The sequence below is a fragment of the Antrostomus carolinensis genome, unplaced genomic scaffold (assembly GCF_000700745.2).
Source record: "Antrostomus carolinensis isolate BGI_N321 unplaced genomic scaffold, ASM70074v2 scaffold14124, whole genome shotgun sequence".
Taxonomy (NCBI): Eukaryota; Metazoa; Chordata; class Aves; order Caprimulgiformes; family Caprimulgidae; genus Antrostomus; species Antrostomus carolinensis.
In genome coordinates this window covers 267,494-280,114 of record NW_010312928.1, presented here as the reverse complement: position 1 = coordinate 280,114, position 12,621 = coordinate 267,494, and the positions used below count along the sequence as shown (strand labels likewise).

The 12,621-nt window shown below is 37.7% G+C and overlaps 1 protein-coding gene across 1 annotated transcript in view; it reads left to right on the top strand.

The window, feature by feature from the left end:
* Positions 1 to 12,621, top strand: part of UNC5D (unc-5 netrin receptor D) — a 62,746-nt gene that overhangs the window by 29,427 nt on the left and 20,698 nt on the right. The window contains exons 4-8 of the mRNA XM_010167177.2: positions 493 to 673; positions 936 to 1,103; positions 1,340 to 1,504; positions 5,138 to 5,170; positions 11,014 to 11,199. Of these exons, the coding sequence (XP_010165479.2) occupies positions 493 to 673; positions 936 to 1,103; positions 1,340 to 1,504; positions 5,138 to 5,170; positions 11,014 to 11,199 (733 nt within the window). The remainder of the gene's footprint in view (positions 1 to 492; positions 674 to 935; positions 1,104 to 1,339; positions 1,505 to 5,137; positions 5,171 to 11,013; positions 11,200 to 12,621) is intronic.

Sequence of the window (12,621 nt, the reverse complement as noted above, 5' to 3'; positions counted from 1 at the left end):
GATCCAGTATTTTTCATCATCACTTCTTGATTCCTTGGATTAAATATTAAAGCCTCCTAACTAACCTAATACCACAAGGAAAAGTGTGATTAATTGTTCTCTGTTTTTTTTCTCCTCTCATCTTTCCTTCCTCATCTCCCCGTAGAATGAAAATAACATTTCCTTTTTAAATCCACACCCCTGCAACTCTGAATCAGCTCTTTGCCAATTTCTTTTCTTGTTTGTTATTTTATGATGCCCTAGTATTTTATTTCATTTGGTGTGCCTTCGTTTAAGCTCTAGGGTCTTCAGAATAGGAATAGTTTCTTTTCTGAATTTGTGACTGTCTGCCTTTTTGGGAATCCCATCCTAGCTTCATTTTTGTCTTAATGTTTATAATAAAGATCACAGTGATATTTATGAATGAAATTGTTGAAATATAATTTTGCAGATTTCCTGCTTCCATATTTTCTTTTCCTGCTTCATGTTCTTCTCTGCTCCATCCCTCTCCAGGTGGAATGGCTAAAGAATGAGGAGCCCATAGATTCCAACCTGGATGAGAACATTGACACTAGAGCAGACCACAACCTCATCATTCGACAGGCCCGTCTGTCTGACTCGGGGAACTACACCTGCATGGCTGCCAACATCGTTGCCAAGAGAAGGAGCATGTCTGCAACAGTTGTGGTGTACGGTCAGTGAAAACATTATGATTATGGAAAAACTTAGAGGCGTGTGCTTTTATTGCTGCAGAACTTTATATTGTTAACATACAACTGGTTCTAAATCAAAGGGCTCATTTCATTCCTGTTAGGATGCATTTTAGTTCTGTCGCTCAAGGCTGAGATCATGCCTGCTTTTAGAGTGGTTAGAATGATGAGGTTTTTGTTTGTGATGGATTCCCAGACATCTCTTAGCACATCTACCACAACCTTAAGCATGTTTGTGTTTTGCAGTTAATGGAGGCTGGTCATCATGGACTGAGTGGTCAAACTGCAATGCACGGTGCGGTCGGGGCTGGCAGAAGCGATCACGGACCTGTACCAACCCTGCTCCACTCAATGGAGGTGCCTTTTGTGAAGGAATGTCCGTGCAGAAAATTACCTGCACTTCTCTTTGCCCTGGTGAGATATGCACACGCCACTAAGGAAGAGCTTTAAATGTCACACTTACAGGAGAGCTTTTTAGTCTGGATTTGAACTTCACCTCTGATAAAACTATATTTATTTCTCCTGAGAATTATACTTTGTTTACTTGCTGTGACAAGAGGAGAGATAAGAAACAAGTATTGTTGGTAGGACCTCTTAACTACAGTCTGATATGCAGTGATGTTGTTTGTTTTTTCTTCCTCCCCATTCAGTGGATGGAAACTGGGAGGTGTGGAGCGAGTGGTCTGTGTGCAGTCCAGAATGTGAGCATTTGAGAGTTCGGGAATGCATCGCACCACCTCCAAGAAATGGAGGGAAGTACTGCGAGGGCTTGAGTCAAGAGTCAGAGAATTGCACTGAAGGGCTTTGCATTCAAGGTGAGTGACAGTCGGCCGTTAATTGGATTTAGGAGCTATGGCCTAAAACGTGCACTGTAACACAGGTAACTAGCGTGTCTGCCACACACCCGCGTCAGTAGAACTCTGCTGGCTGAATATTACTGTGAAAAACTGGCTTGTTTTCAGAGAGATGCATATGTGAAGTTTGAAATCCACAGCTGTTTCTGAGTCACTGGATTTGTGTAGCACATAATTTACCTATGAATTATCAGATGATTCTAAAAATCCAAATACAGGTTTTTTGCAATGTCTGGAATAGCAAAAGCTTTGTTTCTTTCAGAAGCAAATCACTTTTCTACACAAGTGACTTAAAATGCTCTTAATAGACTTAAAATGTTCTTAACACACTATGTGTAAAGAACTTGCCTTCTTTAAAAAAAAAATGGGTCATTACGGGTAAAAAGATACAAAAATAAATTTTTAAAATATGGGCAAATTTAGTACAGATTTAATCAACTCGGTGTCAGCTGTGAAACGCAAAGTCTGTAAAATACAACTTCGATGTTGAAAATGAATTATCAAAATAATTTTACAAAGGATAAGTGGCGTAAGCAATAAACCACAAATTTTATTAATGAAATGAGAAGCCATTTAAAATCTAAGCTTACTAGGGATGCATGTGTTGACATCAAAGCAATACTATTTAAAGTTAACAAAACTGAGTTCTCAACTTATGCTGAGTATTGGGGGTTGGGGGAAAATCTGCTGCTGCTGGATTTTCCATGGAGAAATCTCCTTGGGTGAACAATTTCTGTTCCTTTTAGAAGGTGAGATGGCAGTTAGGGAAACTGTGAACTAACAATACTCTAAAATTAATTCAAAGACAAATATAGTGGAAGATTTCACTCTGCTGTACACAGCAGAATTTTTCACCTAATATTGGGATCAGAAACTGATCTCCAGGTATTTTGTGGGGAAAAAATCTACTCCAGTGTAATTTGGAGTTGAGCGTGTTGTCAGTATTATCCCTCATATAGAACAATACTTCACTGGAACGGAATAAGCTAAGTCATGAAAGAGGAAGCTAAAGCGTAGTGATCCAAGAGCTGTTCCTGGTCAGTGCTGAGTGGAGCCGTGACCAGCCCTGGCCTACGTGTTCTTTGTGTTTTAAACAAGCTCGTCCCCTCGTTTTGATGTGATGGACAGGACCAGGGAGTGTGCGTTGGTTCCTAAAGTTGAATTTCCATATGCCTTCAAATAAACTGAAGTATTAAGTGTCTCTTGTTTCTTTCATCTCAGACTGTGATACTGCTACTCTTTTATGGGCTGTGCAGTAAGTATATACTGGTGTCAAATTATTTTTAGGACTGTAATTGCTTTTCAGCTAATAGGAATTGATGCAATTACCCTATTTTTTTTAAATCTTTTTCCCCTGTTCATCTTCCAATATGTGCCTTTTCTGCTCTGCTTTTCATCCCACGGGGAATTGTGAAGGAAATGCAGTACTGTGCTACAGAAAACTAATCTCTTGGAGGTTATTTATCAGGCACAACTTGTTAACTTCCTTCCTTTCGTGAGGCAAAAATAGAAATGAAACATTTCTTTGGTTAACAAAAAAGAACTTAAATGAAAGAAAGCAAGGGTGAGAACATAAGATGCCAGGAAGGGCAGAGGTCTGATTGTGAACTGTCAGAAAAAATACTAATCCTTAGCATGAATTTTCAGATTTGGAGTCAGTAAATGAAATGGTGATAAAACAGAGTCTGCTCTCCGGTTCTTTATTCAGTCCTGACAGCAGAGGCTGGGAATAGCGCACACACAACAGGGAACAGCCTTGTTCTCGTTGTGGTTTTTGTTTTTCTGGATGGATCCATGGATCCAGTCCTTAACTGAGGAGAGACTGAATGTGCTTTTCTTTCAGGGAATTTCCTCTAGGACTTGTAACAATTGAATCAATATAAAATTATACACAGAAGAAAGGTGGAATTATTTTTTGTTTTGATGTATATGAAAGATTGCCACGCCTGCCAAGCTGGGAGAAAACCAGAGATTGACTCTGTCTGAATGCAGAGGTCACTTTCACTCAAAATAGTCCTAATAACTTACTAGTTTCTTGCATATTTGTTCCTTCATTGTTTATTCCCTACCAGTACTCTCAGTAATATACATTTCCATGGTGGATTTCTCTCTGTCTTACAGAGGTGAATGCTTTATCTTTGCTTAATAAAAGAGAGGGTTTTGTAGAGTTTTTTGTTTTACTTTTGTCTATTTGCTTTAAAGTTATTTTCTATAGCTTTGAAAACTATTGATTTCTTTTCCCAGTGCCCACAAAAAACCCAAACAAGTAGGCTACAAGCAGATGAACTGCAAACATGTTTTTCCTAATGCATCATAAAAATGTTTGTTTCCATTGCAAAGCTCAAGTCTGACACTCTTCATTTGGTGTTAGCGTACATCATTTCCTAGCAAAAATAGAAACAACCTCAAGAATAAAAAACCCCACGCACCTAACTTTTTGGCAAAGCCAAAATCCAAGGATCTTTTGGGTTAAGTATTATTAAACTGATCATCAAAGGGAATTTCCTTACAATGCAAAGCCCCTCCAAAATTGACATAGTCTAACCTGCTTCAGGATTGATATCCTGTGTTTTATTCCGTTAGATGAGTCTAAGTCTGCTGAACTGATAGCCTCTGTCAAATTTTATAGAAATAGGTAAGTTACATGTTGTGTTTTGTTGTTTGCTTCAGAAAACCTTTCAACAAAAGGTATCAGAATAGTTGCTTAGGCCAGGCAGACTGCCCATAAACTAAGGGGTGGCAGAACTGATCTGCAGACTGTATTTATAGAGTGCAGAGGGCACGTGCTGGCAGCCCCATGCAGGACAGGGACTCGTGAGCAGGGTCCTGGAAATGACAGACGTGTTCCCTCTGGCCCGCGGCGCTGGGACTGGTGTGGCTGGTGCATTGTTCTTGCCGCGTGCGCCTGTGGAGTCTGCGCTCGTGCAGTGTGGGTGCAGCACAAGCTCAAGTCTCCCGTTTGCTAAAGATTACTGTTTCAGGTGTGAGGTTCTAAAGGATAACTCAAATGCTTATTACGAGGGAGACAGAGAAGCCTCATTTTTAAGAGAGATGCACTACTCTATAAAACCTATTTTATCACGTATTTGCGTATGCACGGCAGGACATTGATTCTGTATGTTCTTTACAAACACATATAGATGTCATCATTGGTGTATATTTCGGTACATAAATGTGAATGTCTTGTACATTTTTATGTTTTAGAAATTACTTTTTAAAATGTCCATCACTAACCTTTCCATACATCAAACGTACAAAGAAATAATTCTTAACTGACTCTGATTGCCAAGTGATCCGCTTCAATGTATTGAACTTCCTTATTGCTGAGATGTATAATATTCTAAACAAATGCATCCAGTAAAGCTAACAAATACTTGAATTAACTAAGTGAGAAATTACTGCAAAGAAACATCTTGAAAGAGATTTAGGAAAAGAAAAAAAAAGGAGGAAAAATATGGACAACATAAAATATTCATATTGTCAGCAAACAAGGAGAAAATGTTTCATTTATAGAACTAGACAGAAGCGATATAGGAAATAGAGATGCTCCATGTAAATTTATTAAGTGCAACTTTCTCTCTCTCTCTCTCTCAGATAAAAAACCTCTTCATGAAATAAAATCCCAAAGTAAGTTATTTTTTTTTCTTGTAAATATGATTTTTCTCATCTTCTCTGCCATTCTGTTTTATTTGTTTAGGAGCTAAATAAAACTGAAGGTTTTACGAAAGGCTTTCACATCTACTGAAACCATCTTTTTTGCAACTTTGTGATCATAGGTTTTAGACTAAAAATAGGAAAATGTCCATTCTTTAGTAGTTTGTGTCTGACTGGGAGCCCTTTCTACAGGAATGCTCATCTTGAAATTGATCTCCTGAGGACTTGTAATTAGAAAAAAATAAATTAATATAAGAGTTTGGCTTTCTTGGTTCAAATGTGGTTCCAATACTGGCTCTGTCTGGTCTTGTTTAGCTCACTTTTCCATTGATTTATCAACTGCTAAAGGGTGTTTATATACTTTACTCTTTACAGAGTATATAGATCTCATTAATATACTGCTCTGAGGGTCTTCTATCCTGCACTCTCTATTTCTTAGTCTTCTGTTGATTTCAGTGGCATTTTAAGTTACAGCAGCACATTTGGAATGAGTTGACTAACTGAAAGATTTCATTAAAGTCTTGAGGATTTTTGACTGCTTAATTTTCAACAAAAAAGTTTAATGTTTACAAATAGATTAATAAACACATTTTTGGCTTAATTCCTTTGAAGGACTTAAAATAAGAATCCACCTGTACTGAGAAGTAATGCGTGCAATTGTTTATATTGTTTTTGAAGACAGATTCCTCTATTATGTACTACAGAATACATGGGTTTTAAGTCTGAATATTCCTTCAGGATATAAGGGCATAGGGTGATTACCTGAAATTTTGTGGAACTTGGGCCCTAAATCATTAGGAAAATATTTGGAAATCCTAACCTTTGAGCTCACATACTCTAGACTGCAATGTCAAAACATTCTGCAGCAAAATTTCTTGCTGGCTGGAAGGAAACCTGTTTGGTTATCAGATCCCAGAGTATTCCCCTGTGATAAAAGAAGAGTTTTAATGGAACTGGTCAAGTTCAAATCCATGTTATCCACAGACAACTTTGTACCTATTTACAAAGGAACGTAACTAAATTGCAACAAAAGGTGATGCAATAAAAATAATAATTATAGAGGAGCACAGGTATTGTCCAAGATGGCTACAGCTCTTCGTGAGTGAAAGGTGTTGGGTTTTTTAAAAGCTCTCAGTTTTTAATATGGTGCATGACAGCCACCCAGCTTCACCATTGAATGGTTCTGCATGCGTAGAAAGTTTGCATGAGAATATTTCTCCTTTATATTTCTGGTTCTTAAGTAATTCTAAGGATACACAAAATCAAATTTAGGTAGTTCAAAAACATGCTGTGGTTGCCTTGGCTGCTTAAGCCTTTTTAATTTTGTCTTTGTCTCATGGAATCATCTAATTGGTCACGTGCAGTTGGTCTGTGTCATAACTTAGCTCAGGCAATTGATATGTTTTTGTTTATCTGTGCAGCTCCCATTTAATTAGAGAATCTTGAAAGAATATCAGTCAAATTGCTTTATTTTCTGATTTATTAAAAAAATAACTTCAATAGAATTGATTTTAGCATATAAGATATGTAGGAGAATTAAAGAGCTTCTTTATAGCTGTGCAGTCAGAAACATCTAATACAGCTTGTTGCTATTCAGCAAAGGAGGAACTTAGTTTAAGACTGAACAAATCATCGTTGATGCAAAATCAAAGTCAATTATGAGGATAATTGAGAAACAACTTGTGCTACTAAATAAATGACTTTTGATCCTTGTTCTCAAAGACTGTCTCTATGACAAAATGGACTTCAAGTTGCTAAGAGTTACCAAAAGTGAGAGAGATGGAAAACTCGGGGAGGATGGGAGGCTGGAAAAATCTTTGAGATCTCCTCGCAAACTGATGGTAGATGGGGGGAAATGTCTGCCCTGCACAGCTCCTGGAAAGCACTTACTGTAAATGAGATAATTTAATCAATTACGTTTCCTAATGTACTAAACCAAATGTTTCATTTTCTGCTCCTGCACATCTTAAATTATCTTCAGGTGCCTTATGAAACTTAATCATAGTTAATAGAAACTTCATTACCATCAAATGTGCTTTCAATAAATGTTGTGTAACAGTGTCAGGAGGTGGAGTGAAATATAGGCTACAATTACCACAAACATGCATCCTGTAACTGAAATGTATAAAAATTGTGGTGCTTTACGAGAGTCCCTACCTCCTCTGGGCTGGGAGGATGCACTTCGTTAAATTATAATCGGTTGGCTATAGATGTTATTTGGGTTTTGGTTTGGTTTTTTGTTTGTTTGTTTTTCACTTTGTTCCCTTCCGGGAAAAAAATAAAAGCGGAAAATCACCCCATTGCCCACATTTGCTATTTTCTTTAATCTCCCTTAAAATGAAAATTTCCTCCCATAAGGAAAGAAAGAAATGCAGAAGAGATTAAAATTACTTTAAAAAAACAATATGTGTTTCTAGAGAAATACTACATCTTAAATACAAATGAAAGTCCTCTTTTTTAAGCAGTTGTGTTCCATAGGAACAATTGCAAGGAATACCATGTCACTCTTGTTTTACTCTTTTAAGATAAAGCTATTTAAAAATCTACTAAGTTCTGAAAAGGGCATCCATTTCATTTCCCCTGAACTCTGTGTTAGTCACTTCGGGTTTGCGGGTTGCAATGGAATAGTTACTGAACACCTGAATAACTCTTCCAGGTCTTCTATTAAACAAAACAATGACCATTTATTAAAGAGAAGGAAATTCAGAAAGAATAACTGTTAGAGTTTTTAATCAGGCAATTTATGGAAAAGTGTCAAATACAAGTTCTAGGGATACTTAAAAGCGTTCACTGAAAACAAAATTCTTCTCTCCAGAAAAATTTTGCTTGAGTCAAACTCTTCTCATATTTTTAAATTATGTATTCTTGCTCTCTTCTTTAACCCCGTGTCCAACAGTCTTGTGCAGTTATAAAAGTATAAAGCTTGAATTACCTGACAACTGAATTGATTGAAAAGAAGCAGCTAAGTTATTTAAGTAGATTTAGAGTAATAAATTTGAGTTACAGGTGAGAACTTATGGTGTGTTTTATAGTCCGGGTTTTGATGGTAAAAGATCGACTCCTATATTTGCTACCTGTTGCCATTATGTAATTTTTTACTGATAGGTTATTTTTGCATGTTTCAGACTTTATTATTTATTATTCCAAGAAAGTGGAAGAGGTAATTTCTGCACTTTTCTGTTTTAAAGTAATTATCAAAATGGAAGACTTAAAGATGCTCTGTGGTGAAATAACTACCAGCTCACTATGGTTCTCTAGAAAGGGAAAGAACCCCCCTGCTGTTAGGTTTCTTCTTCCACTGGAGACATACAGCATTCCTTCTCTTGGCTTATTCATTGTACTAATTACCCACCAAAATTAAGTCAACAAGAGAGTTTCTTAATGAATTCCCTGTAACAATAAAAGAGCTTGGCAAAAGAAAATTGGAAGAAGTAGAAATGTAATTAGTTTCTGTACTTTTCTTTCTGCGCTTGATACTAGAGAATAAAATGGAGGTAAACCAGGATGTGATGAAGGCGTTGGATTGGGATTCAGGTTGTCTTGGTTTGATTTGAGGTATTTCCAGTCTTCCTTTGTGACCTTGTGCTTTTGTATTTACTTTTGCCATCTGGCACCTCCCATTGTTTGTCTAATACATTTACATTGTCAGCTAGCAGCTTACTTTCTAGAATTCCTAACTCTGAACCCAAAATTTACAGTGTTTTTCACAGGGGCATCTCATGGAAAAAATGGGAAATAAGGCTTCAGAAAAAAAAATCTTTTTCTCTAGTAATTTATTTGGTGGAACTGTGCAGCACTTGTAATGTTCTAAGAAGTTCGATAAGAGCTACTTACAAGTTTATTCAGTTGTGATTACTTGTTGTGACATGCCATAGAAGATGGATTTATTATGAAAGCTATTTGCATGGAAAATTTGTGATTTTTTTTTTTTCTTCTCAGCAAGTTCTCAATGTGTTAAAATCCAAAACCTTTTTCAGTATGAGGTTATTTGACAATGCAACAGCTAGAGAAGTATTTTCTGAGCTAAATAGTTGTTCATAGTAAAACTGATTTCAAAACGTTTATTTTAGGATGGATGGGATGTGGGAATGTTGTATTTGGGGTTGACTTGGAGCTGTTTGAGAATAAGGATGGAAAGGGTGTTTTCTATTAAGGATGTTTGAGCCAAACAGTTTATTTTACTTCTGATTCAACTGCCCAACTGAAAAATCAGTTACACTGCCTCATTCACAGCAACTCTCCCATGTGCTCCAGCCCACTTAAAGCTGTGTTTACATACGTGGTTTCCTGGCTGCTGCACTTCACTTGTGTTGGAGAACAGTCAGTCCTCAGCTCTGCGCTTGGCAGCTGATGTGCCTTCCCAGGAAGCTGAGCTGCTTGTAGTGTTGGTTGTCAGACATTTAGTTTACATAAGAAACTGGTGAGCCAGGAAAACGAGCTTTTCTGATGCTGCCCAGAGCTACTAATTTCTTTCATCTTAATGATCTGAAGTTTCATGTTAATTTTAAAAATTCAGCTAAAATAAAGTTACCTGACTTTCTACAGAAAAATATATGCACAACAGAAGCCTCCTACCAAATACTAATTAAGTAATTTCAGTAATTGACTATTTATTAAATGCTGAATTTAATTTCCTGCTCTATTTCAGTACGTTGCAGTTTATTTACTGATAGTGAGTAGTTTGGGATTTTCCTAGCTATTTTTTGTCACTGACATTTTTTATAAATCAATGCACTTTCCATACCAAGTGCTTCTCACTTGACAGCAGATGCATGACAGTAGGATAACAGATGATGTATAGGGTGAATACATTATTATCTCTTCCTCTAAACTGGAGTTTAGCATTAAGGCAACTATCTAGGACCCACTAAGTGTACTTGCCAAGTAATTTAATTTCATGGTACATGGTCCCAAATCCCAGAAGATCTAGAATAGCAGGACTGGATAATTCAATTACATAATATTGCAGGTTTCATTTGCGTTCATTCTTTCCAAGCAATGAATTCTTCTTCTCTGCTGTAGAAGTCTGAAGTCTTAGGTTGTAAGTTTGATGTGTGGGTGTGATCATAGTTTTTAAAGACTGAAGATGCTTGCAGGAGTTCAAGATCATCTGTGGGATCTCCTCAGCCCTCTATGAGCTGTGAGAGGATGTACTGTTCCTTCTTATACTAAAGCTCACACAGAAAATAAAGAGGGTGGAAGGGGCAATCTTCACTAAGATTTTTTCAGAGGATTCATGACTTCCTGCATTATTTCCAGCATTAAAACCTAAAACTTACTTGTCCCTGGAAGCTAGCAATAGATGAGACTCATGCTGATACCTAAAGCAGCCCTCCCTAGCTGCAGTTGTGCCACATCCTCCCTTTGAGGGTTGTATTACCATACCTTGATGATCTCTACTGGGCTGGAATGGGAAGTGATGGCATATCTCAGCAAGGAGCCCAGGCTAGCAGTGTGTGCTGATGAGAGAGAAGGCTGTTTAGTGGTAAGCACTCTGCCTCTGACTGTGATGAGTCCAACTCTCCCATTTAAAAAAAAACACTGTAAAGACCACGATGCAATCTCTAAAACAATGTAAGCTCAACTATATGGAGCAATGCAGCAGGAAATGTGCTCGTGCTCCCAAATGCTTGTTTTTCAGTGTTCCTCTGTGCTCCACTCTCCTGCTGTGATCTGCTCCACATTGATGTCTCAAGCTCTACCTCCCTGGCCATGTGGCTGTGGCCTCATATAATCCCTTTGCTCATGGTCACCAACGCCAGTCAGAACATTTCCACGAGTGCTGCTGACTTGGTACTCACTTCTTCTCCTTTCAGATATTGAGACAGCCAGTGACATTGCCTTGTACTCCGGCCTGGGAGCAGCAGTCATTGCTGTAGCTGTGCTGGTGGTTGGCGTTACCCTTTACAGACGGAGTCAGAGTGAGTACGGCGTGGATGTGATTGATTCATCTGCACTGACAGGAGGCTTCCAGACATTTAATTTTAAAACAGTCAGACAAGGTTAGTGTTGATTTCATTTTCTTCTCTCCAGAGCTCCTACTGCAAAGAGATACTAAGATCATACTCAGCGACTGGCTGTGGGAGGGCATCCTGGCTTATTGCTGAGCAGATGTGGTGAAAGCCAGGGCAGGGCAGGGCAGCAGCTCTGCAAGGGACAGGATCTGTGGGGACAATGTCTCTGGCAACTTGGACAAATACTTGATCTTTCTTGGCCACACACTAGGTGCTTTACAAGTACTGTCACTAGCTTCTACACTGACAAAAAGTCCAAACCAAACCCAGAAAGCCATGTCTGTAGTTCCTTCCTTTTCAGTTACAGCTCTTCTATTTTCTCTACTCCAGTAAAAGTGATTAGCTTTTACTGTAAATTTGAGAAACCCAACTTTAAGTATTTTTATAAGCTGCTGTTAGCATGCAAACATCCACATTCTGAGGTATGTGGAAAGTAAATGTGTGTAAACATGTATTGATTTAGAAAAAACCCAAAAAACTTAAAGCCACCAAAACAATAAAATACAGAATAAATATTTGCTTTTACTGAAAGCAGCACTCAGATGTTTTCTGGAATGTTATTTCCTTTGGACAGAGAAGTGGGGAGGAATACAAATGGGGTTTACTTTAAGAAAGTTAATTTCTTTAATTATGTGCTGACATTCTAACATAGAGACCTGCCTTATTGTGAGTGGGTGGGTGTGTTGGTGGCGTGTGAAAGTAGCCTCGTGTTTCACAGTTTGGTCTTGGTTTTGTTTTCTTTGTTGTTGTTTTTACAGTTACTTTGTTTTCTGGGAGACATTCCTCATCTACCATAAATTGCAAGAAATTGGAAAAAGGGTTTGGTAGACAAGGATGTTTGAAGGATGTTTACTCCTTCATTTATAAATCCAAGCCTTTAATTAGAGTCATGTCATTCTCAATGCCTGTCTCAAGGAGTAACTTTTTCCTCTGTTGTTCAGTTTGGCATGAAAGTCTTGTTTTGAGTCTGGGGAATTGTTTGACTTCATGTTTCAAAAACATTAGTTCTTGATGCTCTGAAAATGAGCGAGCCAATTTCTCCTGTGCCAAGATGCAATTAGTTCGGTTTTAGTTACTTTGGGTTCTCTGTCTGGGGGGTTTTTAAATAAGAGCATTTGTAAACTAAACAATTCAAATGGAAAACAGTTCTCTGTTCAGTTTGCTGAGAGAAGAGAGCACAATACTGACATACAGACAACAGATTAGTGTGATCCAAATTTATAGTGTTAGCAACCCAACCTGCAGTCCCTTAAAGCGATCACATTTTCAAGGATGCAGTACAGATGATTTCCAGAAAATTACTTTGGAAAAAATTCATTTACTAAAAACCAAACAAAGAGAAAAAAAAAAAAAACCACAAACCAGCTAAAGGATTCAGGCTCTACATCTATCCATTCCTTCTCTTTTTTC